The sequence below is a fragment of the Cercospora beticola genome, chromosome 8, assembly GCF_033473495.1.
Source record: "Cercospora beticola chromosome 8, complete sequence".
Classification (NCBI taxonomy): Eukaryota; Fungi; Ascomycota; class Dothideomycetes; order Mycosphaerellales; family Mycosphaerellaceae; genus Cercospora; species Cercospora beticola.
Genome location: NC_088942.1, coordinates 1,875,712 through 1,903,269, shown reverse-complemented (window position 1 = coordinate 1,903,269; position 27,558 = coordinate 1,875,712). Strand labels below are relative to the sequence as shown.

The 27,558-nt window shown below is 53.7% G+C and overlaps 10 protein-coding genes across 10 annotated transcripts; 6 read left to right on the top strand and 4 right to left on the bottom strand.

Moving 5' to 3' along the window:
- Positions 1–86: 86 nt before the first annotated feature.
- RHO25_012013 (uncharacterized protein) lies at positions 87–720 on the top strand (the record flags this gene model as incomplete). The annotated part of the gene is made up of 2 exons (XM_065603476.1): positions 87–283; positions 426–720. 2 exons carry the CDS (start codon positions 87–89, stop codon positions 718–720), a joined length of 492 nt encoding a protein of 163 aa, XP_065459548.1.
- A 362-nt stretch (positions 721–1,082) lies between these two features.
- On the bottom strand, positions 1,083–1,517 carry RHO25_012012 (uncharacterized protein; the record flags this gene model as incomplete). Its single annotated transcript, XM_023603420.2, has 2 exons — positions 1,083–1,261; positions 1,313–1,517. 2 exons carry the CDS (start codon positions 1,515–1,517, stop codon positions 1,083–1,085), a joined length of 384 nt encoding a protein of 127 aa, XP_023454804.1.
- Positions 1,518–1,719: 202 nt separating this feature from the next.
- RHO25_012011 (uncharacterized protein) lies at positions 1,720–3,033 on the top strand (the record flags this gene model as incomplete). The annotated part of the gene is made up of 4 exons (XM_023603419.2): positions 1,720–1,825; positions 1,878–2,003; positions 2,062–2,831; positions 2,887–3,033. The coding sequence occupies 4 exons, from the start codon at positions 1,720–1,722 to the stop codon at positions 3,031–3,033; spliced, it is 1,149 nt and encodes a 382-aa protein (XP_023454803.2).
- Positions 3,034–3,513: 480 nt separating this feature from the next.
- RPL27B (60S ribosomal protein eL27) lies at positions 3,514–4,143 on the bottom strand (the record flags this gene model as incomplete). The annotated part of the gene is made up of 4 exons (XM_023603418.2): positions 3,514–3,521; positions 3,586–3,958; positions 4,062–4,081; positions 4,137–4,143. The coding sequence occupies 4 exons, from the start codon at positions 4,141–4,143 to the stop codon at positions 3,514–3,516; spliced, it is 408 nt and encodes a 135-aa protein (XP_023454772.2).
- A 232-nt stretch (positions 4,144–4,375) lies between these two features.
- RHO25_012009 (uncharacterized protein) lies at positions 4,376–5,753 on the top strand (the record flags this gene model as incomplete). The annotated part of the gene is made up of 2 exons (XM_023603417.2): positions 4,376–4,691; positions 4,747–5,753. 2 exons carry the CDS (start codon positions 4,376–4,378, stop codon positions 5,751–5,753), a joined length of 1,323 nt encoding a protein of 440 aa, XP_023454802.1.
- Positions 5,754–9,554: 3,801 nt separating this feature from the next.
- On the bottom strand, positions 9,555–10,744 carry RHO25_012008 (uncharacterized protein; the record flags this gene model as incomplete). The annotated part of the gene is made up of 3 exons (XM_023603415.2): positions 9,555–9,679; positions 9,756–9,882; positions 9,974–10,744. 3 exons carry the CDS (start codon positions 10,742–10,744, stop codon positions 9,555–9,557), a joined length of 1,023 nt encoding a protein of 340 aa, XP_023454807.2.
- A 1,392-nt stretch (positions 10,745–12,136) lies between these two features.
- RHO25_012007 (uncharacterized protein) lies at positions 12,137–13,960 on the top strand (the record flags this gene model as incomplete). The annotated part of the gene is made up of 1 exon (XM_023603414.2): positions 12,137–13,960. The coding sequence occupies one exon, from the start codon at positions 12,137–12,139 to the stop codon at positions 13,958–13,960; it is 1,824 nt and encodes a 607-aa protein (XP_023454806.1).
- Positions 13,961–15,969: 2,009 nt separating this feature from the next.
- On the top strand, positions 15,970–19,251 carry RHO25_012006 (uncharacterized protein; the record flags this gene model as incomplete). Its single annotated transcript, XM_023603413.2, has 1 exon — positions 15,970–19,251. The coding sequence occupies one exon, from the start codon at positions 15,970–15,972 to the stop codon at positions 19,249–19,251; it is 3,282 nt and encodes a 1,093-aa protein (XP_023454805.1).
- Positions 19,252–23,946: 4,695 nt separating this feature from the next.
- On the top strand, positions 23,947–25,293 carry RHO25_012005 (uncharacterized protein; the record flags this gene model as incomplete). The annotated part of the gene is made up of 1 exon (XM_023603412.2): positions 23,947–25,293. One exon carries the CDS (start codon positions 23,947–23,949, stop codon positions 25,291–25,293), a length of 1,347 nt encoding a protein of 448 aa, XP_023454860.1.
- A 1,093-nt stretch (positions 25,294–26,386) lies between these two features.
- RHO25_012004 (uncharacterized protein) lies at positions 26,387–26,910 on the bottom strand (the record flags this gene model as incomplete). Its single annotated transcript, XM_023603410.1, has 2 exons — positions 26,387–26,600; positions 26,696–26,910. 2 exons carry the CDS (start codon positions 26,908–26,910, stop codon positions 26,387–26,389), a joined length of 429 nt encoding a protein of 142 aa, XP_023454408.1.
- Between the last annotated feature and the right edge of the window lie 648 nt (positions 26,911–27,558).

Sequence of the window (27,558 nt, the reverse complement as noted above, 5' to 3'; positions counted from 1 at the left end):
TCAGGCAACTACTTCAAGCACTCGCTCGACCTCGCACAGCTTTTCACTGTCAACTTGTTGCCAGACATCAAACGCATCTCCCAGCCATGGCTACGGCTGTAGACGCAGTCTTCGACACCGCCGAACTGCTCGAGGCTATTCTCTCGGAGCTCGAACCCAAGGACCTCCTTCTGTCGCAGCGTGTCAGCAAGACATGGAAGCTCGCCATAGCAGCTTCTCGTGGACTGCAAGAAGAGCTGTTTCTACGTCCGATCAAAGTAGTCCAAGCGGCAAACATCGTTCTGTACGCTGGCATGTCTGTCAGCACATCATTGGGCACTTACTTTTGACTGACGCTGGAAAGATATGTACATGATGCTCGTCGGCTGTTACATGAGTTCTAACCCGGCGCCTTCTCCAATGTTGCGCAATCCCTTCGTGCGCAGAGGCCAGATTGACACAAGAGAATTTCCTCCAAGCTCAAACCCAAAGATCACTCCATCATGGCGCAACATGCTCGTCTCTCAGCGTGCACCATACAAAGTAACGCTCACGATTGGTGAATTACTGGAGCACTTCGAGACTTCCATCACGAACGCGAAAGGCGTACGTCTTGGCCAGGTCATCGACGAGCTGAAGATGCTTGAAAGACGGTTTTACAGAGAGTGCGGGGCTTTGACACCAGTGTCATTCCGCCAACGAGCGACGGAGTCGGCAACCAACATAACGCGGAGGGCCTGAAGGAAAAAGACGCAATGTGCGAGATGCACTATCTTCAAGCGTCTTGGTAAATAAATTTGCGTGCTGAGGCTCACCACCTTGAGTGCTGGGAGACAACATCTCGATGTGAGGCGGCGAGCGCGGTCTGGCTAGGAGGTCGCAACATCATGTTCTCGGCAGATGTGCGCTTCTGATGAGGTTGTTGATGTGCCTCATCGCGACTGCGTCAAGACGTTCATTATCAGCTCTGATGAGTCCAAGTGGTCAAAGATCCAGCTATCGTGGCTGTTCCGCCTTCCAATGGTATCCAGTGCCAGATTACCGCTCAGTCCAACGTCGCTGCCTCGATGATGAGCTTCTTCAGCCTCTTGTCTGCTGCAAGCTTATCCACCCGCTTGCTTTTTCTCCCACTCTTCAGGTGTAAAACACTTGGGCGTCCAGGCATGTATGGCAGCGATCTCGGCTTTCAGCGTATTATTAACGAGTCGGTGCCGTGCTAATGTCGTCTTCTTTGCGAATTGCGGTGATACGATTATGGCTTCGAACATTTGTCCGCAGCCGCCTACGACCTTCAGTATCTTCACTATACCAATTGCTCAAGCCATCACCGTACCTGAGAGATCTGCAATATCAACATGCACAGCTTCCAGCTTCTCTTGCAGCGTTGCCCGCAACGTCTCTGGCGTCACCCCTGAGTTCAGCTGGTTCTGCTCAGCCTCAGCATCGGTCCTGGCACTCATGACGAAGTCTTTCTCGCGTTGTCCAGTCGTTCTCGTCGAAGCTCGTCTACGCTTTAGTGGATGTTGATGGAGGGACATGGTGACGTGAAATTGAAGATGTCATGCGAGATTATCTTATCTGATTGATTGCCGAAAGTCAAAGCTAAACCGGTTGCGCGGCTCTGGTGTGCCTCGACTGCCAGGATTGTTGCGCGCTCTCACTCGTGTCTCGAAGCTGTTCCTGCATCATCAGCAAATCCTCTGTATGTTTGCGACGACAGCACAGAGAGCTTACAGCAGGATGGCACAATCTACGATGGCTTCGCCCTACAGCTGGGCAGTCGTCAATGCCATGCGAAAGCTGTACCCAGAAGCACTGGCCGACAAGAGCTTCGATAACACTGGCTGTGCGTAGCATTCAACACCTATGCCTAGCATGCTGTAGCTCATATTTCCTAGTACTCCTCGAATCGCCCTTCGATCCCATCCGCCGACAGATGAACTCTGTACTACTCACAGTCGATCTTACGAAAGCCGTCGCAGACGAAGCCATTGAGCGACAAGACTCCATCATCATCGCATATCGTATGTTCCGTGAACTCGATTAAAACCACATATCAGCCTGACTGGAGCTGAAGCGTAGATCCCATCATCTTCAGAGGACTCAAGAGCTTGACATTGGGCGACACTCAACAACAGACCCTACTTCGACTAGCAGCCGAAGGCATTAGCGTCTACAGTCCACACACAGCAGTTGATTGCGCTCGTGGGGGTCTTGGAGATTGGCTTGCGGACATTGTCACTGGCACTCCTACTGGACTGTCAGATATCGAGGATGAAGGCGATGCCTCGCCCCAGAAGTCACCAACGAAGGAACAGCCGCCAGCGATCGATGGAGAGGAAAAGCCTTCGTCCCTGAAGCGGCCCACTTACACACTGCAGCACCACCCATCTCAACTTGACCTGAACGATCGCGCATTGAAAATGGGCGACTCTGGACATAAGCGCTACCCGATCGTGAAGTCTCAAGTAGAAGGCCATGCCGGCGCAGGCATGGGCCGCATCATTCGTTTCGCAGAACCCGTGCCTCTTCTCGAAATCATCGATCGCATAGGTCTAGGAATGGGTAGCCCCAAAGGCTTTGCCCTTGCTGTCCCACAAGGCAAGCAGGCCTCAGACATGACGATCAGCAGCATTGCACTGTGCGCAGGTTCCGGAGATAGCCTCTTCTCGCAAGCAGAGAAGAACGGCGAAGACGTCGATCTCTATTTCACGGGCGAATTGTCGCATCACGAAGCGCTTGCGGCTATTGAGAAGGGGAAGTGCGTTGTCATGCTGTTCCATTCGAATACGGAGAGAGGGTTCCTGCACAGTGTGCTGAAGGTACAGCTGGAGAAGGCTGTGGGTGAAGAGGTTAGTTTGACTTCCCTTGTGATGATCAGAATGCTGGTGGCTAACGTTGGTCTAGTGGGAGAAGATTCGCAATGAGGAGCGCGGCAAGGGAAATCTCAGTGAAGATTACTTGGAAGTGCTGAATGATTCGAGCAGCGAGATTCATGTCAGCGAGGTTGATCGTGATCCTTATGGTATCATGATTTCGAAGGACGAGATTTGAGCGACGGCGCGAGCGGCGAAGAGTGCAGACGCTGCGTTTTGTGCATGAGAAAGAGTACGGGGAGCGCCGCCGCAAGACGATTGCCGCGTCGTACCTCATTGACTCGTTGGGACGACGTCCATTTGGGATTGTCGCTATCAGCGTCTGTCAGTGATACAGGTCGAACTTAGAGGCATGAAGTAGTCCATGAAACGACAGAAGTCGACTTCGAATCTGCACTCAATCTCCCAATTCGCATGCATTTGGCATTCCTTTCTCTGCTCGCATGATCCAGAGTTTCCTTCTGCAGTCTCTCCGCACAATCCGTGAAGCGATTATCGGAAGCGTTGAACAGGATCGCTGTTTCGAGTGTCAATTGCAGCAGGTATCTAAGCTGCCTAGGTCGTGGTCATTCCCGCCCGGCTGCATTTTCGGCAGTCCATAACGCCCGATGCTCAATGCACAACCATCTCCCGTTCCCACGCGCAAGGCGATTCGTATCTAGAAACCTGTCCGAGTGTTAGCACCACTGTCCCAATTCTTTCACCACTTCGTCCCTAGGGTATCACATACGGAGAGGAGTGAAGAACCATCTGTTCTTGCCGCTCGAGTAGCGCTCCTCCAATGCCTTCTTCACGGTCTTCTTTGCCTCCTCACGCTGAGTGACCTCAGTGAAAGTCTCGTTGGTCACGGCGCCCTTCAATCCCTCCAACTCCAGAGTGTAGCGGGTTGGCATCAAGTGGTTGTAGTTGATGACCTTGATGAATGGCTTCACCTTGCTGCGCTTCGTCTGGCGGGTCTTGGACATGCGGCGAGTGATTTGTTGTGGGTAGCGCTCGATACCGGCAACGATTGCGTGAGGGAATGGGTGCTTCTTGCTGCCATTGTCCTGTGGCTGGATGATCACCACCTTCTTTCCGGCGTAGCGTCCACGGGAGATGATGGCCTGTAGAGGGAGCGGTACGTTAGTTTTGCGGTGCTCATTGCGCTGTGGTGCGGTCTCTGCTGCGGAAGGAAATGTTTCGCGTGCGATGGGTGTTCGAACGTACCACTCGGCCGACCTTGAGGACTGCAGAAATGTCAGCACATCGTTCATATCACTCGCCATCTTTGCGTGCACTCACACTTCATTCTGGCTGCTGTGTTGTTAGTACGGGCAGTTCCTTGTCGCAAAGTCCAGTCGTCGTAGCAGATTTCGAGATGTCCTTTCCACAAGCGTGCGCATGCCAAGCGAAGGAGAAAGCGGCCAATCACGTGGAGTCGGCGCTTCGAGGCAAAAAGTGCCGACGTGACGCTAGCGAACGAGCTCCATTTGGCTCGCGTCGCGTTCAACTTTGGGACGCTCACGTCGAGCAGTACAGAAATGTCTCGAGATTCGTCACAGGAGCCACACCGGCGCTCGCCCAAGCGACGACGGCTGTCATCACAGGATATCAGTACGCCGCAATACGACGCAGCAGGCGATCCGCAACTCAACTACGCATACGATGATGATGTTACCAGCGATGCATTCCATACGCCGAAGCAGGACAGCGAGGAGGAGGGGTTGGACACAAAACCACAACCTGTCGAACGACCACGGAGGTTGAACTATGTCTTGCATATGACTCTGCGAGGCCACAAGCGAGGGGTCGCAGCCGCCAAGTTCTCTCCGGACGGCAAGTGGATAGCAAGTTGCTGTAGGCGCATTCGCAATCCGAAGTGACAAGAACGCGAGCTGATCTGTTGGTGTAGCGGCCGACAGCACCATCAAGATTTGGAATGCAGAAACGGGAGCGATTTTGCAGACGTTGGAGGGGCACATGGCTGGTATATCAACGATCGCATGGAGCCCCGATTCGAAAGTGATCGCATCTGGATCAGACGACAAGATCATCCGGCTCTGGGATATTACTACTGGCAAATGCCTTCACCAATCACTTATCGGACACCACAACTATGTTTTTAGCATAGCGTTCTCGCCGAAGGGCAACATGCTGGTATCCGGGTCATATGACGAAGCTGTGTTCTTGTGGGATGTGCGGACAGCACGACTGATGAGGAGTTTGCCCGCACACTCAGATCCAGTCAGAAGTGTCGACTTTGTGAGAGACGGTACATTGATCGCCTCCTGCTCCAGTGACGGCCTGATCCGAATATGGGACACTGCCACTGGACAATGCCTGAAGACGCTCATTCACGAAGATAATGCGCCTGTGACCAACATCAAATTTTCGCCGAATGGCAAGTACATCCTAGCAAGCTCGCTCGACAACTCTGTACGTCTATGGGACTACGTGACTGGAGACTGCAAGAAAACATATCAAGGCCACAAGAACGAGAAGTTCTGCATGCACGCTGCTTTTGGCACATATACTGTAACACCCCTCTCCGATGCACAAAACGGCGATGCTGAGGCTGGAACGTATCGGCACGAACAGAAGTGGCCATTTGCTATGAGTGGTAGCGAAGACGGCAAAGCCATCGTCTGGGACGTCAATTCCAAGGAGATCATGCAAGAATTGGCTGGCCACGAAGGAGCGGTCCTAGGAGTAGACTGTGCTCCTGACAAAGAGACTATTATAACCTGCGGAGTTGACAAGACTATCAAGGTGTGGAGGCGCCAGGCTCTCGCGCCAGAATTGCTCACCAACGGACATGAACCTCACAACGTGCCCGACACACTTGCACTGGATTCAGCTCCGGCCTCTGCAGCGCCGTCAAGGCCGAAGACTCCTGATGGAGATACCGAAATGGCCTAGGAGGAAGCTATCTCGAAATCATCGGATATGAGTTCCGGTGAGGATGGTCCTCTGGCGACCAGGACATTGCCGCAGAAGCAGCTTCGCACAGCGCATAAGGGAAGCGGACGAGAAGTAGTGCAGTCAGCACATGCGTCCGCTAGTGACGCTCCACTTGAGACTGTGTCGCACGACCGCCATGTCGTCGTCAAAACTGCAAGAAAGAAAGCAGTGCCCACGCCGCGCTCTCCGCCAGGATCGTCATTATCACCGCGTTTACCCGCATCTAGCGAAGACCGCTCAAGTAATACCGACACTGTTATTGCAACAGGCTGGCGAAGGCTATCAAAAGCGCCACAATCCGTGGCAACCATCGAGCACGAATCGAGTGACAGCAGCGTTGATGTCCGAATGAGAAGGAAGAGGCCCACAAGGGTACCAGTCTCTGGTCACCGTAATCGTCGTTACCAGCCTTCTCCTCTATCGGGTGCGTGCAGGAAACCAGCATCCTCAAAACTGCCCGATAAAGAATTTGCGGGCAATAATGTGTTCACGTGCGGTGGACGTGACGATCACTTCGGTGGAGGTCGGCCACTCAGATATGGTGATTGGCCGCGGAGACCATGGCTTCGATGAGAAGTATAGTCTACAGAGTGTAACGGCCAAGCTAACGAATGACAACCAGTTTACTACTCGAGAAGACAACAAGTCTGATTCTCACTGTTGAGAATATCGTAGAGCTACGGCAGTGATCAATGGATCACGGTATAAGCACGAGGGGTCATCGAGTATCAGACCTCCGCGTCGTATCAGATAGAAATCAAGAGCCCATTGCGACCTCTTGAGCAGCAACGAGTTTTACATCGAATTGTGCTTGCCTCGAGTCGACTCACGTGCACGCGCGAAGTAGCGTAATTTGACCCCTGTTGAACTTTAACCCGTCCCTTCTGCCTGCCGCGTCGCGAAGCCAGATGTCGACCAACACTATGTCACCATTGTGTCTTGTACACTTTGGAGAGTATCGATGCATTGCGCTGACCGCAAGCACAAGCGACGATTGACTGAACACGCAAGTGAGCTGATCAGTGCTCGCAGACGCTAACAGAGCCTTGATCTCGGTCTCACAGTTGCATTGGTACAAGTCCGATCGTGTTGCAACACAAGGAGACTCGAATACGCTCTTTACCCTCACAATCCAAGTGCAATGCCTTCAATTGATGACGAGTTCGGCCTCTCATCTGGCGATGAAGCGGATTTGCTCGGTCTGGACGAGAATGTCCCGCCCACGACCAAGCGCAAGCATGAGGACGAAGACCTTCAAGTGGCAAAGAAGCCTCGGACCACATCCACGTCTTTGCGCGCCATTGAAGTTGCCAACAAGGTCTTGAAGCAGAATTTCGGAATGACATCCTTCCGCCTGAAGCAGGAACAAGCGATAGCAAGACTGCTCGACAGTGATGGCGGCAGCGCTGTTGTGGTATTTCCTACAGGCGGCGGAAAGTCCCTCTGTTATCAAGTACCAGCTCTCTGTTTCAAAGAAATGGATCGCCTTGCCGGTGTGAGACAAGGCTATGCAGAGAGCGGCATCACTCTCGTGGTTTCACCACTAATTGCTCTGATGAAGGATCAAGTCGACGCTCTCCAACGCAGGAATATCAGTGCAGCAGTCCTGGATTCCACCAAGACCAAGGAGGAATACCTGCAAACTGTAGAGGCGATGCGGAATGGAACACTCGACATTCTGTACTGCGCACCGGAGCGACTCAATAACGAAGGTTTTGTTGCGTCAATGGCCAACGTCAAGGGCGGAGTAAGGCTCCTCGCCGTGGACGAGGCTCACTGTATCTCTGAGTGGGGACACAGTTTTCGGCCCGATTATTTGAAAGTTGCTCGCTTTGCTCAAGAGATCGGGGCAGAGAGGGTGATTTGCCTAACGGCAACAGCTACCCCAGCGGTAGCCAAAGACGTGTGCAGGGCATTTGACATTGACGAAGACGGGCTCTTCAGAACTGCCACTTACAGGCCGAACCTCAAACTGAAAGCTCGATCATATCAAACAAAGAAAGAGTCATGGCCTCAACTGGACGCGTTTCTGCGGAAATATCCCGGTTCCACGATCATCTACGTGACAACTCACAAGCAAGCCGAGGATCTTGCAGAGCAGTTGCGAAAGCGCAAGTTCAAAGCTGATCATTTTCATGCAGGAATGAAGACTGAAGAGAAGATGAGGATACAGGACAAGTTCATGGCATCCAAGGATCACATCATTTGCGCCACTATTGCGTTCGGCATGGGCATCGACAAGGCCGATATCCGGAACGTAGTCCATTATGATATTCCAAGGAGCCTCGAAGGATATAGTCAAGAGATTGGCAGAGCTGGAAGAGATGGCCTTGACTCACAATGCGTGGTATTCCTGTGCGCAGAAGATCTACACCTTCGAGAGAGCTTCGCACGAGGTGATCTCCCAAGTCGCCAATCTGTCTTTGGCTTCCTGCAAAGTCTCTTCTCGCACAAGGAGAGCGATGGAGTCATCGAAGTCAACTCGTACGCCATGTCCAAAGACTTCGACATCAAACCAAACACTGTCGGAACTCTCTTCGCCGCTCTGGAGTTACGCTTCAAACTTTTCAGAGCGATCACGCCGAAGTATACCAAGTACCAATACAAGGCGCTGAAGTCCACAAATCATGACCAGACTCCAGCAGCAAGAGCTCTTCGTGCTCATGCCCGAGCTTCGAAAGTATGGACACATGTCGATGTGGATACCGCTGCATACCAAAGCCGCGTCGATCGAACTGCACTTGTCACTAAGCTCAATGAGTGGCAGGACAGCCGACTCATCGAATTGCAACCCGGAGGCGTCATGAACGTGTTTCGCATCTTGACCGAAAAGTGGCCTCCGCCTCCCTCGGAAGCCGAACGCCTTACTGAAGCACTCTACAAGGACCTCGTGCTCCGAGAACAACAGGAACTTGCTCGCATGCAACAAGTCATGGATCTCATAACAGGGAAAGCATGTTTCGCACGTGTTCTCGCTTCACATTTCGGCGACACACTGCCCAATAATGCTCAAGAATGCGGGAATTGTACGTGGTGTCAAACGCATGATACAGTGAAGTCAGTTGCACCGCCAAAGAGGGCATGGGACTCGAAGGCGTTTTATGCAGTGCTGGCAGCGACCCCTGATCGGGACGATGCGAGATATCTCGCGCGGATAGCGTTTGGTATCAAGAGTCCGAGAGTCACGGCGGCAAAATTGGGGAACCACGCCGCTTTTGGCTCGATGGAGGATCATGATTTTATGGTATGTGCATCATTTTGACTGAGCTATTGTAGACCAGACCCAGGCTGACAGTACCTTGCAGACTCTTCTCAAGGCGTTTGAAAAGGTTTGCGATAAGTGAGAGGCAAACTCACCTGTACCGGGAGCCGAAAGCAGAGAACTCGTCGCGTTCTGCCGGGTGGACTGGCTTCACCGGAATCGTTCTCGAATGAGCTGCGAAAGTGCCGAGCGGAAGCGGATTTACTGAGCTGTCAGTTTCACGAATCACTCTTTTCCTTATGATATGAGCAGCGCGCGCGCGGAAGCGCAGTACTCGTTCAGGAGACCGCGGCAGAACAAGAGCAAAAAACAACCAAATAATGTTAATACATCAATATGTATATTCTGAAACTCCGATAAATGTTCAAACGACCGTACCCACCACCAATGCCACCAACCATTAAACCTCATGTTGCATCGTCTCATCATAAACTCGTAAACCTCGTCACCTCTATCTTGAATCCTCGCAATCCATTCCCGCTCTTTACTGGTATCGATCAATTCCCCGCTCTATACTCATCATATAAAGCCCGCGCCCGTTGTGCCTGCCCATCAGTGAATTCGTACAAACATTGATCGTAGCTGTAATCCATGTAATTGTGAATGGAATCGTCGCCGGGTTCTGGAGGAGTTGTGTTAGAATGATCCGGTGTCTTTCTTGGGAGGGAAAGAGAGAGGTGGAGGGAGAGTGAACTTACGATCTGGACAACTATCTTGTTTGCTGGGACATCCGAATGTAGCTTGACTTTGGACGGGAGTGTCAGAGACGAAGTCCCCGCTTCCGGTGCAGGAGTTGCCGTCGAAGACGTGGTAGAGGCCGAACCACTGTTGCAGGATGTGTTAGTTTCTTGTGAGCTTCGAACATCAAGGTAGGAGGAAGTGGTGTTTGTTGGGAGGGAAAGAAAGAAAAACTTACATGTCCCACTTCATGCACAGCTGTAAGTCCCATATTATAATTCGTCGCTTCAGCTCCTGGCAGCGAAGCTGCAAGATTGATGCATCCATCAAGAACTCTCGTTTGTCGCGAAGGAGATTCTGTTGGGAAGTAACAAAAACCTAAGAGCCCGTCGCCCAAATCGGAGAGGAAGTACAAGTTTAGATCGGCGTAGGAGCCCATGTGGAGGGCTTCTTTCATTTGGCTTTCTTCGTCGCCTCCGGCTGATGCTGCGGCCCAGTCATCTTGAACGGTGAAGTCAGAGCCAGCGAGGTTGAAGGTGAAGCCCATTGAAGAGTAGGCGTCGTTCATGACAGTCAGTTGGTCCTCGATCATGCTTTCGGTGTAAGTGTCGCGTTTGGATTCGGTGGTCACTACATGGATGTATACGTCGATTTGGCGCTCGGCTTTGTATGTGTAGTTTCGCTGGGATGGTACTCTGTCGAGGAGAGTGCGTTGGTTTGCATCAGGTTGAGTGGCGCAGCGGGTGTATGGATCATCTTTGAGGTTGTTCTTGGCTGGGCTGGGCGGAGAGGACGAAGGACTGCTTTTTGAACTGGTCTGAGCGGGAGCTTTTGCTATTGTGCTTGTCGAGGCGGTCTCTTCCAAGACTTCTGGTTGCGCTTTTGCTGTCGATGTTGCCTTTCTGTGAACGGCGCTGGTGGGCAGAGTTTCTGCTTGGACGGTCTTTAATTCTTGTGCGGAGGAGAGAAGTGCAATGCAAGCAGGGAGAATGTAAGTGGAGAACTTCATGGTGCCAGACTGTACAGTTGCTCCTGTGGTAGACAAGGCTCGTGTTTTGGTGCTGATGAGAAGATTGTTGACAACCTACATGTGTTGTTTTAATGTCTACAGTGCTCTGCGTGGCAGCCATCAGCTCGTGTTGTTAGCCATTGAGTGCTGGAGAGGACAGAAAATGGCTGTGTGAGCGTTTAACATGAAGCGAACAGCTGACGAATGCTGCTGGTTGTCGAGAGGACGTTGCCATGTGCGCTGGGGCCGTTGACACCGCCACAGACGTTGTTGAAGATGATGCGTCCGATCCAAGCGTGTATCGCGATGTGGCGCAAAGGTGAGAACGGTCGCCGTTTTGCCGTTCGCACTCGTCTAAGCTTCATTTGACCCATCGAAGAAAAGTGGAGACTCCAACGACATGAAGTGATCCGCATTCCGCATAACCTTACGTCTTTCTGAAGAAGAAACGGGCTGTGGAGCCACCAAGCTGACCGTCTGCAATATGCATGTGGGCTGGCTCCCCTTCATTGCTTTGCGAAACGTTAGTACACGAATCGCTGTTTTTGGGCTTCGCGAAAGCCACTCTGCGCAGTATGTGAGGATGACGGTTGAGGCTGGTGCATCGTCGTCGTGTCTGGCCAGGAGCGACTCATGAGCGGTGGAAGGCAGGCGTGGGGTGCGTGAAGATGATGTCGACGGTGCGAGTAATTCACTGGCACGAGTGCTGCGAGCGTGTCATGCTCCGATCGACGAGTGAGGTCACTTTCCCGTCTCATTTCTCAGGCGCAGGGGTGTAGGCTTCTGGACTTTTTCCAAATGTCGGCCATTTCGGCCATGCGTCTCATAGGGCTGTCCGGGATGGCGACGGACTATTGCCAGCTGCTATTTGTGGCTTTGTCGGCGACGCAATGGAGGTGTCGCTGTCGACTGTGAGTGCACTGTGAGATGTTGCCCTGCTCGAGACGTTGGAAGAGCAGGACGAGGAAGACAGAAGGTGACAACGCGTGCGGTTCGCGAAAGAGGCAGACCCTGGCGGGCACGCGTGCTCGAGCAGCGCAACGCGCCGAGGCTAGCATCACGACAAAGTTTCAGAAGTAGAGTTCATGTCGATCCCCCCTTCCGCCGCTGCACAGCAACCAACGCCCAAACGACCGCCGGGCGTGTGACATGCCGCTGCTCTGCGCTGTCCGAGTGACTTGTCGTGACGGGACCACCAGCTGACAGCAGCAGAATCTTCCGTACGTACACCAAGAATAGGCGTCGACAGGGGCCTGGCAGCACGGGGATAGCCCTGCGCCGATTCACTGCCGCATCCACGTCCTCTGCACAACACCCACTCTCGCCATTGACTGGACACGTCGACGAGGCTGGCCACGCTGTCCCACCACCTGACCTCCCCCAACGGCGACAATGGCAGCCACTGCTGCTGAGACATCGCCCGTCTCGAATGCCACTTCGCCTGCCTCCCGCTCGTCGTCACCTTCGCCCTCCGTCGATGCCTCACTAAGCATCGATGCTGTGCCCAAGTCGGAGCGATCCGTGTCCACGCCGGCCAGCTCCATCAGCGGCGGCGAGGGCTGCGAGTCACAGCTCTCCATCTCCAGTCGATCAAGAAATTCCCGCCTGAGTGATGGCAGTGCCACAGTGGTGCGGAGGAGGGGCTACATCCGCCCACAGGGCACCGTGTCTGCCGACAGCGCGAAGAATCGGGACAGTGTCATGAGCCTGGGTAGCATTGCTCACATGCAGTACTACTTCGCCCGAACTGGCTTGCTGGACGGCAAGGGAGCTCAATTGGCCAGAGAGGATGATCGAAAGAAGAAGGGATTCTTGCGGAAGGGTCGAGAGATGGGTGGGCTTAATGAGCCCTCAAATATCGAGGCCAGCATGAGATCGATGAGCGGCAGCGAGTTGGATCGCGCCAACGTGTATCTCGACGATAGCTATGCATCGTCGTATGCCGCCTCGGACTCTGGCTTGGATCTTTCGATTTCCGAAAGTCCGACTGAAGCCGAATTTGGAGAGCTCTGGGATCCGAGTGACCCAACGATGCTGCCACCCACAGTCAGCACCTACAAAGTCAAGCCCGAAGTCACCGAGCCACTCCCAGACATGCCTGTTTTGCGCCGCGAATTGAAGGAGGCTTTACAGGACGCATGCAAAGCGTTAGAGGAATCGCAAAACAAGCCAGCTTCGGCGGACACTGCTGCTGCCACTGCTAGCAGTGCCTATCACGAGATTCAAGGTCTGCACATTCTCGACATCATCACATTGGCTATACGAGCCGCAAAGAACTACTACACTTCACATGTCAACCCGCAAAAGCTTTTCGCCCTCAAACCGGAGCGTGAATTACGAAAGGATCTTTATAATACTCTGGACACTCTAAAGCGCATGGCCAGTCGCAATTTCAGAGGCGGCATTCGCGAGTTGGAGCTACTGGAAATCATTTGCTGGATTGAGTCCATCGACAAGCTGATCAAGGCCGAAGAAACTGCAGAGCAAGAAGAAGCTGCAGAGCGTGAAGCCATGGTCTGGCGAGAAGGTGACTGGACAGGCAAAGAGAGGCAACGAGAGTGGCTGTTCATCAAATCTTTCGATAAGGACGAACCGGCATTGCCTGAATGGCCCGAATCGTCGCCCGATCAGAAAATGCCGACCGAGTTCCTGAAAGCCTTCCAAGATGGCGTTCGCCTGGTGAAACTCCACAATGCGTGCGTGGCGAAATCAAAACGGAAATTTGATGTGATCAAGACATTCCACACGGATGTGAGCAAGCCGTACCGAGTCGCAGAAAACCTAAAATTTTGGGCCAAAGCGGGTGAAATCCGATGGGAGACAAAAATAGAGATTCCGGCTCTGGACATTGCGCAGGAGAAAGACGAAGAGACGTGGCGGATCTTCGACGCAGCCATCTTCAAGTGGTGTCAAGGGGTGCGGACAGAGTTGACAGAGGAGTGGAGGGAAGAGGCCAGGAATCAAAAGCACCGGGAGACGAAACCGCCAGAGCTCAGAATCGACGTTGCCAGCGATGATGTCGATGCTAGCGGTGACCTTCCCAAACCCGGGCCCGTCGATTCTGGAATCAAGGACTCTTTTGACCGATCTGAAGTCCAGCCTCCAGCTCCCGCAAAGGACCTGCTGTCAACAATGGACCTGCGCGAGAAGATGGCATCAGTGTCGAAGCAAGTACTGGGTGGCGAGGATGATAAAGAGAATGCTGTGCCGACGTAGGAAGTCAGCACGGAGAATACATCTTGGAATCACAGGCGCGGCGAGTCCGATCCGAGTTGGAAGCGGAAGAAGCGACGCGAGGCCGTCGTCATCCGCCCTTCTTCGACCATGTCTGACACCTTTGGACGTCGACGCTTGGGCACCATTCTGGAGAGATAGGAATCGCTTCAGTGAAGTTGAGTGCCCTGTGTTGTGAGAGACAGTCCTTTCAGGAGAAGAAGAAGAAGAAGAGAGCATTGTACATACCCGACATGGGCAGCCGCGGGATGGCGGACGGAGAGCGAACGGAAGGAAGCTATGTCGTAGCATTTGTTTGGCTTGGACGGCCGGTGATTGAATGGTTTTGGCTGGAGAAGAGAAGATTGATACCCCCTTTTTCATAAGACCCGTAATGGGCAGAGAGCAGCTGCAGCCAAGAAGAACATTTCCTTGTAATTGATGGGCAAAGAGCATAGTGAGATGAAAGTGTGCGCGAAAGCTGCAAGCAGCATTGGAACTTTTGGGGAATTTTGCGAAGCGCCTACGACGGCCTTTGGGTTTCTTTTATTTCCTCTTAGCCTTTTCCTCTTTTCGTAGAAGATAGTCATTTTTCATATGAAGGCTGCGTTCTACTGAGATGACCATCTTTGCGTGCTACTTTATTTTGCCTTTTTTGTATAGTGCAGTGGCTTCACGTGCTCCTCGAGCTTGCTACGAGAGTCCGAGGCAGCTTGTGAAACAGTGCAGTCCAGTTCTCATATCCTTGCCACAAGCTGCGAATTACTTCGTGAACAGCATCGTGAAATCCTGGCAAGCTTCGTAGGTTCGAGAGCATATCTCACTGACACACTCCTGACTTCACAAGAAACCAGCAGATCCCGCCAATAGACTCATAAACTCCGAGAGTATATCGTCAACGCCTCCGAAGTTCCCGCCACGCGACAAAACGGTCAATTTACCTGCAAGCAATTCAACGCAGTTGCAGGACGTTGCAAAAAGCCAGTGGCTAGCAACAACTGCCACGATGAATGTTTGGTAGGAACAAACCGTGAACATGTCCTGCGAAGAAAGAGATCTAGTGCTTTTGGGCAGCAAGGAGAACGCAAACTATACGATACTTTATACCATCGGTCAGCAGTTCCGTGATGGGACGGAGAGTTTAATATATTTAGTCCGCGTCGTAAGGTCGGATTGAGGGACCTTGGGAAGGATGTGTGGAAGTGTTGTTCCGGCGTGCTAGGTTTTGTGGTCGGATGGAGAAAGGTTAAAAAAGATGTTGGGGTGGGTTCCGTTCTGCTTGAGTTGGAGTTGGAAAGGTGATTGAAAGATTCCACGCGATCGATGTTGAACACTTGTGTAATTGTTCATCAGTCTGAGTATTGCATATTGTGAATTTTTAGTGAATAGAAGCCGGGTTTCCCTAAACGATCGGCGAATTTGAACATAGCAAAGGTCGGGAATGCTGCTGGGATGATCCATTAGGCTCGTGAACCGATCTGGAATCCCTGAGGCTTTGACGCACTGGCGGGCATGTTTTGGCGAATGAGGTGAGACAGCGACAGGCACGGAGAGCCGCAGAACGCCACACTACTGGACTCTCGCCCGTTGTTCCTGGCCTGCCTTCACCCAGCCATATACGCGCAGCTGTCGGATGTCTGGAGGAGCGACGGAGCTGGTGCGACGCGTGCATGGCCGATGGCTGGATGACTGCGCGACTCTCCTGGAACCGGCGTCAGAGACACACAGCGGCTGCGGAGACGGCCAGAGAAGAGAGGTAGGGAGGGACAGCAGACGGGACAGACGTTGGTCGACGTGGATCATGGCGTAGAGCAGAGCTGCTGGCCACCTCGTCGCCCTCCTCCTCTTGGTGTCACAAGCAGTGAACACGAGCAAACTAGCGCAGTCGGCCAGTGTTGTGGTCGATTGTTTACATGCACGTCAAACGCGACTACTGCAGCTCCCGTCGCGTTTGCCCGACCAGACGCAGCCAGTCCAGCTCCTAGCGCGGGGCGGTATACAGCCAGCGCATAATGGCCGCCCACGACAGGCATCACCCTACTCGTCCACCGCACTGGTCGACGTCAGCGCCCGCCACCGCCATCGCAACGGACCCCAGCCGGACGGAGGCCGCTCACCTGGATCCCGCCGATGAGCACCGCCAGCAGATCGGCCGCCAGATCCTCAAGGAAGAACAACGCCATCGCTGGCTGGAGATCAAGGCCCATCGCGCTGGGAAACGCCTCTCGCCAGGCCTGGAAGCACGACTACAGCGCCTGCACCGGAGTCGCAGCGGCGAAAGCATAACCTCTCGTCGCAGCAGCAAATCGAGCATTGGAAGGATCCCCGAAGCTCAGCTCGAGGAACTCGAACGCCTGCACCGCGCACGCGAACGAGACGTCGACATCCGACGACGGGGGACGGAGTGGAGTCGCAGCAGTAACATGCCCGTGGGAGGTGGAGTGCGGCTCAGCGGTGGTCCGGTGCTGACAGACAATGAGGCGAGCGAGCTCAGTGCCATCGAGTCCGATGCCAATGGGAACGCGGACCTGGATGCGCCGAGTGCATACGCGACCTCAGCTTACGCGAGCTCTGTAATCGACATCTCAGACGCCCTTGTGGCCGAAAACACGACCGACGACGACGAAGCGGGCATCGACGAACATTTACGGTTGGAGGCGAGCTTGGTGGATAATCACAAGTATCGCATGCCGGATGTGGGAAAGGCGAGGCTGTGTTCTAGGACGAAAGAGCCGCTAAGTCCTGGTCCGAGAACGACGGGCGCGTCTGCGAGTGGTGCGAATGGTGGAGAGATGGCGCCGAACACAGATAAACCGCTTCCTGAGCCGCCGAGCACACCGAGTAGGATGGCTTCGCGAGAAGCATTGGACACGAATGGAAATACTGCCAGTCCGATCACGAGCGGGAACTTGGACTTTGGAAACTGGCAGGCAGGCGCTGGAAGTGCGGACACACCAGAGAGAAGGGCCAGCAATGGATCATTATCCAGGCCGAGTCTTTCGAGGGCAGGCTCGGTCTATACGCTGGGACGCAATAGCTTCACGGGACAACTTGCGCAGCTGACGTCTATGCGACTGCCGGATGCCGACTCACTCGCAAAGAGGATATCTGCACTTCCATCGGCTACAGAAGCTGCCAAAGCCTTGTCGGATGCGTATGAGCAGATTCGGCTTTGGATTGCGAAAGCGAATGATGCACTGGAAGGGCTGAACGCAGAAGATGATGTGGAATGGGCAGCAGCAGGCGGCAGGGAAGGCATCGACGATGTTGATAAAGCAATTGGCAGATTTCAACATCTGGTCGAGGTGTACATCCTCTCGATCGAGCGACTGCAGACACGAGAAGATGTGCATCAGCTTACAGCCAAGGACATTGAGACGAGCGTTGAACAAATGGAGCACATTGTCACCCGTTGGAAACAGATTAAGGTTACTCTGAAAGGCATCAAAGACCAAGTCAAACTTGCGATGGAATGGCAAGATATTTGGGACAGAGTGCTGGGAGAGATCTCGGAAGAAATGCAAGACCTCCAACGACTGGTGTTCGAGATGGAAGAAAAGCGCCACCAGGGATCCGAGAGTGTTCTATCTTCGAAGGACAGCATCGATATCAGCGAGCTGGAGACCATCGTGGAAGAGCAACCTGGAGGCAGTCGCATGCAGCAGAACAGGTTCAGCCTGACAGCGCCATTCGCGGACGGCATGCCCCTGACACCACCTTCACAGCCCGCTCATGTGGTAGACAAAGAGGACTCCAGTCTTCTCGCGCTATTTGCAAGAATGCAACCACTACGAGCCAACCTGGACTTCCTCCCAATGCGACTATCGTCATTCAGTGCGCGAGGCAACACAGTCTTCCCCAGCGCTTGCATGGACATTGATCAACGACGAGAGCAATTAGAATCTCAATGGCAGCAACTCGAAGCTGATGCAGAGTCGCTACGTCGCGAGCTTGGAGAAGATCGCTGGGTGATCGTTTTCCGCAACGCCGGTCGGCAAGCTCTCAAGATGTGCGAGTCCATCAGTCGAAGTCTGCAAAAACTCGGCACTGCTATCGAAATGGACGAGCAGCATATCAACCCTTCAGCAATGAAGACGAAGATTGATAATTATGACCAGAAGAAGAGGCACTATGGTCCTGCTATTGAGCGGGTGCTCGCCATCATCGACCGAGGCGTAACAGATCGACTCACAGTCAATGGCGAAATTCTTCGCCTTCAGAGTGACATGAAGCAAAGATGGGCGTCTTTGCAAGATGCAGTCAAGGATATGGATGCTGTAGTACTCGAAGTCAAGGATGACTTGGCAAATGTTGAACAACAGGATCAACAATTGCGAGACTCTGTCTTGACCGTCATCTCCACGGAGCGCTCTTTGGGGAGCAGTCTTGGTGTTGCCACACCTGGCAGCTCACCCGCAAGCAGTGTCGTTGGCAACAGCCGGAAAGGGAGCTTTGGGTCACGAACGCCCACGTCGTTGACAAACATCAAAGTCCGAAGCGGCAGCAGCAGTAAAGAGTCGGTTAGCAGGCTCACACTGACGCCATCATCGCTCCCTCGAAGAAGCCTGCTTCCCAAGAAATCCTTATCGGACATGCACTCATCGCAGCGGGCATCGTCCTTACCTCTTGGAACGCCATCGAAGAAGGTCGCCTGGCCGAGCAGACCTGACCATACCCCCTCGAGTAACAAGCCCCGATTCGTGGCTGCAGCGAAGCTCGAAGACAAAGGCTTTGCGCCTCTCAGTGCATACGAGCCTAGCAAATATGCAAAAACACCCGTAACCCCCAAGGTCAACTACCTTCGGTCTGGCACCTATGTTCCTCCTGTCCCAGCTCTCCTTCGAACTCCTGCTTCCGCGAGCAGTTCAAGGACAGTAAGCGGCCCAGCCTCAACCCTCCCACGACCAGCAACAAGTCTAGCTACCGGTCGAGCCCGCAAATCCAGTCTCCCAGTCCGAAGCGAAACGCCATCGAAACTCGCTGCATCCGTCCCAGCTCCTGGCTCTAGCACAAGAAATGGCTTGTCAGCCAAAGCTTCAGCGCCGAACCTGAGACCTGGAAGTCGATTAGCAAGTGGTCGACGATCAAGCATGATGCCCGCGAGGACGGAAGATCCCGTCAGCGGGAACGAAGCTGATAGTGAAGCCCCGGCACACCACAATAGACGGTCTCCGAGCGCATTAGCTGTCAATGGGAGACAAAGCCAAGCTGGCAGACGCAGTAGTATGATGCGCAGCCGATTAGGAGAACGGGATGCTTCGCAAGGGGCTTCGCGACCGAAGTGGAGGCCTTAGGACGATGGAGTTGCCACGTTGTCTGAGAATTAAAACCCGCGTGTGTTTGCATTTGGAATTTTGAGCGTTCCTGTCACGAAAAGCCTGGCGCGGAAAAGGTTGTTTTGGGGGCAGCAGCCAGCCAGGCAGGCATCATCGTCATCGTCATCACGATCAACGGTCGTTCTCTGTTCTATTTACTTTGTTAGCAGCTCTGAGCGTTCTTGTTTCTTGTGCTTTTTGCAGCCGTCATTGTTTCAAAGATTATTCTAGCTTCGTTTTGAAGGGTGGCCGCGAGGCGGCAGCAGTCGTTATTTGGTGTTAGCGATAACATGCATTCCGGGCATGGCGTTATAATGGAGTCGGCATGGGCAAAGGGGCTTTGAGGAAAATGGGTGTTGTTTTTTGAAAAGGGAATCAGCGATCCGTTGAGGAGCGAATTTTGCAGCTTCTTGGGATTTTGTGTTGATAGGAATATAAGAGAGAGAAAGAGAGAAATATTGGTGCTGAAGCCAGAGAGCATTCTCCTTTCCTTGTTTTACGACATTGTTTGTGCTCCGTGCTGGTTTAGAACATATTTCCTTTCGCTTGTCTTGTGTCGCGGATCGCGTAGCGATAGCCCTCGATTGGGCGCGGTCTGCTCAGCTGCTATTCTGGAGAGCAGCATAACACCCTACCTTGGCTCTACAGTACTTCCCAGTCGTGACCGCTCGTCTCACGTCATGAGACCAGTAATCATACTGGAATCCCCAGACGAGGGTTACTTGCGCATCACACTTGGCGATTGGCACCAAGACTTCGTATCATGCGTCCCGCGGACTACACGTATGTCGCAAGACAAGATCTTGACTTTCTCATGTCAAGCAGAACAAGACTTGCCGCGTCGCATGCAGTGGAAGCCACGCGTTGAACGGACATTTCTAGGCAGCTTCGAAAGTCCCAAACTCTGAAAGCATCCAAGCACTGCGGCGTAGTTCGTACTCGCGTGTGTAGCACCTAGCTATACGAACTTTGCGATCCTATTGCTTGGTGCGGCGTCCTTGCATGCCGAGGAGCCTGTTAGGGAGCGGGAAAATTTGTTCACTCGTCGATGTTGATCCGCTCTCAAAATGGAGAATGCTGTGTCGCAACGTCCAGCTCCGCGGCCACAAGAGCCGCAAAGGGCCTTGGGGGGTTCTGCTCGTCGCTTGGAACGAGAAAAGTCGTGTTGCCGAGTGGTGATGCCGTCACACTGCTTGATCATACGGTAGTACAAATCTTGGTTCATCAATCCAGTCCGCGGAGCAGAATATGTCCTACGTCAGTGGGGATCGCAGAGACTCCATGTCTCCAGTCGACGTCGTGCACTTCGTGAGGGATGAAAAGGCCATACACACGATATTCGTTGTCGCGGTACAACGACCAGCAACCGACACCGGAATCCGCCGTGAGCAGCTCTCGAAGCTGCCAGTCCACAAACTGTCACCTCGCCGGTTTGGGAGTTGGAGATGCTGCACGCGCGGGATAAAGATGAGCAAGACGCGTCTTGGTAAAACTTGGCAGATCCACTGTCGAAGACATGGCAAGAAGTTGCAAGACAAGCCAAGCCTGAAGCGAAAGTATCAGTAATCCAGACCCACAAAGGGCGTCGGGTGTTTCCTCTTCCTACAACCGATCCGTTACCGCAATAGACAGTTGTCTAATGGAGAGGAAGCCGCGACGAACATTCTGTTGGCGATAATAAATGTGGCGAGACTTGAGCCAGCGATTCGTTATGTGCTGGAGCGAAGATCATGCTTGTATCAGACAAAGCGTGGTATTGCTGTCTACGGGCGCAAGAGCCGGCGTGATGTAGGCCAGCGATTGCAACGTTGCTTAAAGGATTCGCCGACAATGCCGAGAGCTCTACACATCTGCAAGTATCTGATGCAGGTCACCAGGAGTATTGCAAGATCAGCATCTATCATAGCTTCCGACAAAGTAGGCCGGATTCGGTCCAAGGCTTGAACCATTTGCGGCTGAATGCTGTATCCTTGGGTGTGCCAGCACCAAGACAGATAGTGGCGCTGCTCCCAAAGCCTGCACTTTCGAAGCTCGCAATGTTGACCGCATGAGTGCATTGGGTGAGCGTCAGTCTGGTCGTGGCTGCCACGTTGACACGCTACACTTGCAGTAGGTGTCCACCCCACCTGTACTATCGCGCAATGATGGACCCGCCGACCGGCGACCACATAGCATGTGAGCAGAAGGAAGACTGGAACGCGCGTGCACCAAGTGGCGAGAACATTCGTGGCTTGCAATATTGTCACCAAGGTTCGTGTGTAGCGAAGGAGCGGCTCAGTGCAGGGTGGCGGATTCTGGCCAACATCCTTCGATCGTCGCAGAGCCTTGCGGCTTGTCCAGTGAAATCTCACATGATTGGGGCATACGTGTGTACAGATGTACAGTATCTAGACAGCGTGTTCGCGGGCGCCTCTTTGGTAATGCAAGTGATCGCTAGAGCAGTAAATGTCGCAGCAGTGCCGGAGCACTGTTTGCAAAACGTGAGCAGAATCGGAAGCCAAGATTGCCAAGATGGTCAAGACAATCCACAGACGAGAGTCGCATTTCTCGACTCGGTAAAGAGCAGCGGCGAAGAACTGTCTCGGACCAGTGTTGTTTGCCTCGAGAGGCAGCGCACGCGAGGTGGCTGCAGTTGGGATAGGCCTGGCTCACCGTCGTTGGCGTTGTTGCTCTCTCAGTGGACGCCGCGATCGTCGTGAATACAAGCTTTGTCAGGCCAGGAGGGGTCTGGAGTTTGTGAGCATTTTAGCTCGAAAGCTATTTTCAAGCTTATCTCGGCGAATCGTTTACAGGCCAAGTCAAGCCGAGGAGCTAAAGCGCACGGCACGCCTTCGATCCACGTGTACGGGCACGACGGAACACGCTCGATTCCGTAGGTCCCAGAGTTCTTGTGCACGCTGCACAGGCGGGAAGTCGAAGGATTCGCTGCTTGCGGTGAAAGATTTGCTCTCATGAGATGTCTAGACGAGAGAGCTGCAGTGCAGCGCGAGAGGGATCGTTCCGTAGGCCAGGCTGTCCGGCCGCCGGCGAGCATGGTTGGTTTCCCGACTTCCGGTTTTGTCGACGAGTGCGAAGTGGTCCTCCTCCACGCGCTTCGTCTGCTCGACAATCGTGCTCATGTTCTCGCAAGGCGATGAGACAGTGGAAGTGGGTATGCTGACGCGGCCAAGTGCGCCCAATGGGCAAGTGATTATTATGAAGGTCGTCGCAGCTGTCCAAGGGCTCGTCTTGTGCACTGCACGACAAGAGCAGGGGGTACGAAGCGAGCCATGGCACTCTTGGGTGTCGATGGCGCTAAGCACATCCTCCGAGCATGGCAGCCAGCCAGCAGAAAGTGTGGCGTGCTGGTATCGCTAGAAGCCGTCCATCTGCAGGAGCGCAGGAAGACAGTGATGCGGAGAAGTGCGAGAAGCAACGCGAGACTTGGAGGTTGTTGCAGGCCCGGGTGTTGGAGAAGCAATTCGAGCCTACGCGGCCGCTCGTTGCAGGCAGTCAGCAGAGGCTTATTTGCTGAGACACGCGGGCCCAGTGCTTACACCTTGGCGGCTGGGCGTGCTGTATAGAGTATAAGGTTAAAAGTCTTAGCAATCGAGGGTCACGCTCGATTGCTGATCGCCCGCTGTCTCGCCGTCGCTCGGCGAGCTGTTGTGCCCTACAATAATAATACGCTCGGAAACACGGATGGCGTGCGCACCGCCGTGGAGCTGTCCAGCAGTGATCAGTGATCCTGGACGGCGGAAGGCACTCATCAGCAACGCCCTCTGACCAGGGCAGCGGAGCAGTCTGCAGCGGTCGCTTAGTGTTGCCCGCCGGTGGGAGTGGGCTGGCTGGCTGGCGGTTTGGTGGTGAGATCGCACTCTGTACGAGGAAGATGCCGTCATGCTCGCTCCTCGGGCGCCTAGACAGCACGATGCACGCCTCGCGCTGCACAAGAACGCCATGCACGCCGCAAAACGTGTCGTGGGCTCCACCTCATTGGAGAGGCTTGGAGCGAGCCAAGAGTGCGCAAGACTGCACAAGACTTGTGTCGCGCTCTGCATGTCCACCTGTCCACTTCGAGCCGGGGCTGGACGTCACCGCGCCCATTCGTCCCGCTTACCCAACTGCGATCGTCGCTCGCCTCGCGTACACTTTTGCGCTGTCGCTGCCTGTCTGCGCTGACCTGGGCTGACCGATTGCCGCTCAGGGAGTCAGAGAAGACGAGTACGACAGTGACACGAGCAGCGAAAAGAGAGCAGAGCACGGCAAGCGGAATGCGAACATGGCTCTCCGGGCTTGGACGGCATCGTGCACAGCCTTCGCTTGGCGCTGAGCGTCCAGCGGCGCCAATTTTCCCGGGTCGACTCTAAAGTGTAATCTTTAAGCTTACTTTCGCGATCCTTGGTCCATTCCTGCATTCTCTCGCATCAGTGCACAAACTGCTCGCTTCTCCCTGCGAGTCGTTCTTTCCCTCCTCTCACCCCATCGCTCGCACCTGGCCCTCGCACCTACATCTCTGCACCGCGACTGCCTCTACTCGCAGCGTTTGCATATTGAGTCACTCGCGACTGGCATTTATTCACGAATACCACCCGTGCGTCACTGCCCACTTCTGTCGTTCCACGTTCGCCGCTGATCTTTTCCGCAGATTGCCTGCAGAGGGCCAAGTCACCCTGATCTTGACTTGACCAAACAATGAACGGCATGGAGACCTACCACGGTCATGTGCGAACCCCGGCCGATGCCATCATTCTCTTCGAAGCATGTCGCATCGGCCTCCTCCCACGCGTGCAACGACGTCTCTCCGAAAAGGAGCGACAGTCGATCAAATCGGGCTCCGTTTTCGTCTGGGACGAGCGCGAAGCTGGCATGCGACGATGGACCGACGGCAAATCGTGGAGTGCGAGTCGCGTCTCTGGAAGCTTCCTTACCTACCGCGAAATGGAGGGTAAGCGTGGCGGCTCGAGTTACGACAAGAATTCCAACCGCGACGGCATGATGAACCAGGAAAACGACTCCGACGGCGGTCCTGACGGCTATCGGTACAAGCCAGATGGTCTCATGAAGCAATCTTTCAGCATCACCACGAACCAGGGCCAGCATCTGCATCTCATCAGCTATTTCTCACGATCGACAACTGCTGCCAACAATCTGATGCTGCCAACCGCCGACCCTCAGCTTCGCCACATTCGCCCAGAGAAGGGCATGTATCCCGACTCGACAGTGCACGAGCAGAGCACCATCCCAGCCGTGACGCGTGGTCCCATGGGCTCTCCAGGCTACACGCATGCGCCCCATCAGGCACCTCAGTATGGCCGACCTTACTACCATCACCCGGGCTGGGCACCACCAAGCCCGATGCATACTCCGCCTCCGCATCACGCTTACTCGCCATATTACCACCATCCCCATGCACCTTACGGACACGGCATGCACTACCCACCTCCGCCGGGCTCTTACCCTGCGCCTCCTGGTATGACGGCATTTGACAGGCCTCCGCCACCAATGGGCAACACTGGTCTGCCTCCCCCAGCTCCTGGAGGACCCTATGGCCAGTCGCACGGTGGCTATCCAAGCAGCTACCCACCGCCGCCAGCGACATACCACTCCGGTTACGCTGGGTATCAGCCGCCGCCACTCCAGGCACCACCGTATCCAGCGGCCGCACAATCATCATCCTACAGCCAAACACAACAACCCGAGCAGCAGCCACAGCAGCAACAACCGACTCCAGCTGCTTCGGAAAGTGCGCAAGCGACCGACAGCAACTCGCAATCGGAGTCAAAGCCCACCAGCGAGACTCAAGCTACAACCGGCGCTTCCCCACCAGCAGCCTCTTCTGGTCAGACCATCCCAAGCATATCAGCAATGCTCAACGAAGGAGGGCCGCCACCGGTTCGTGCCAACAGCAGGAGTCCAGGCGGCACAGCGCGTGCTGCTCTGCATGACATCCCAACTTCTAAGCTCGGCTTCGAGGCCAGTCGGGACATGCAGACGATTCGCAACCTCGACAAGACGACGTTCAAGCAGAACTTTGTCTAGACGAGGATTTGCTACTGCTTTGAAAAGTGTTTGCTGTTTGATTAGCGATAGGCGCTGGAGGAGTAATCTCTTTTACATTGACTGTCGGTTTGAACAGCTTGGAGCACAGGCACAAGCGACGACAGCTTCTTTTGCTCATCATGAAATGGAATTGTCGCCAAGGTTTTAGCATTGCAAAGCAGGAGCATCAGATCTCCGCGGAGTCTATAGTCGAAATGAATCCGCAGAACTCGTTCTTCACACTACCACGGTCACATCTTCTGTCTATTTTCTCATTTGCTCACTCCATACGTGACGCTAATGGACGACCTTCTTCAGCTTTGCGTATAGCAGTTCTGGGTTATGTCGATCACTTTTTCACAGCTTGCACTGATGGGGAAGGTGCGAAGTACGCTTGTTGAGGATTGAGCTGCACGAGACTAACTACTGCGTACTTGTTAAGCTTAAAGCTCAACCTTCAACGACAACGCAATGGGATTGTGCCGGATGTAACATGGGTGATTTGGAGATGGTTTGTTTGTCTGTTGTGAAGTGGTATTGTATGTAACTACTCGTCGGTAGGTATGCAACGCTACAGCATACAGAGATTGTTTATGGTCGTGACGTCGTATTGAGGCTATGCAATTGTGCTATAGTAAGAGCCGGTTTTGGCGGAGTCGGAGAGATATCTTTGGTCTTGGGTGACAAGGAAGCTGGTGACAAGGAAGGTGGCGCTCAATCCTCGTGGGAATTCTTCGCGATCTTGCTGACGGTCTTGGGGATCCGGGGAAGGGCTGTTGGGATTTTTCTTGGACATGTCGGGGCCAAGCTGCTTTTGTTGTTCTTCTTGTTTGTGTTGGTTGGTCTGTCTGTCGTATTACTGATCGGATTCTCCTTGTGAAACGCCGAGACAGTGGCAGGTTTTTCTGCCTTGTCCCATTCCCAATGTTCAATGGCCGGTTTCCGGGCGATGTCATATCATATCATATCTTGGAAAACTCAAAGAACAAGTCATTCCACGCCATTGTCGCTTTTCTTCCGTCCGTATGACATGTTCCTCTTTGGAAAATTTAACTGATATCCGAACTCCCATACTCCGCCAGCTTTGATTCCCTTAGAACGATCCAGGCGTGCTCGGAATCCTGCTCGCTCCAGGCCTATGCTCTGCTCTCGAACCTGGCACACCAGATACCGGTGACGTAGCACTCGAATGCGAAGAAGAAGGCGACGAAGCTCCCTTCTTGTTAGGATCCTGGTACGTGCTATTCCATCCCAATCGTGATTTATACGCAGGTAATTCCGAATTCTGCCATGCGCTTACTAGGACACTGTATTCCCATCAAGGTCAGCAAACGACAGAGCGACCCCTCTAGCAGTGCAACTGCGCGCGGTTGTGTAAATACTGGGATGTCTTCCTGCTTACCGTTGTGTCTTATCCGCCGCATTCTCCGCCGAACGATCTTTCACCCCAACTTGTAACCCTCCATCCTTGAACGTCATATGTTTCTTTTCCATCTTCTTTTTACCGCGTTCGGAGAGTTCGCCGGACCAGAGGAAGATTTGGTAGCCGATGAAGGCGAGGGCTCCGACGACTATGAAGAGGATTACCAACGGGATTAAGCTGACGCCTTTCGCCATGGTTGTTGCTGTTAAGGTATTCTCGTTTGCGCCGGCGCGAGGTGAGGTTCTGTTGTGCGAGTTGGGCAGATGGGAGCGAGAGTGTGGAGGTGGATATGTTTGTTCGTCGCAAACAGATAGGATGTCGGCGCGTGGCTTTCGCTGTTGCTGGTTGTTACAGCCCGGCGAGTTGATGAAAGGTCCAAACGAGCTCCACAACCTGGAAAGCAGTGGACCCTGAATTTCGCGGACCCTCCTCCCAACCAAAATGCATGTGACTCTGCTGCGAACGCTCTTTCTGCTACATGACAGTAACTCATGTGAAGCATTTTCACGCGTCTACGCACTTCTCACACGTCTCTCACCAACACACAGAATCACCACCCACGCGTCGCGTAATCACGAGACAAACCCCAAGTCATCACCACCATCATCAGCAGCAGTATATTCCCGCCAAGAACTCGAACCCGCAAAACGCCGCCGGGCCCACCCACTCCATCTACGATCGCCCTCGGTTCGTTCCCAGCACGTGGTATGGATCTTACCGCACAATCAACCTCACATCAGATAAAACAACTTTAACCTTCTCGGAGTCGCCGTGGTGGCTGAAAATTCCAAGCAACGCCTTCTCTGTTAGCTGACAGCCATGGCGTTCTATATGCTTTGCGC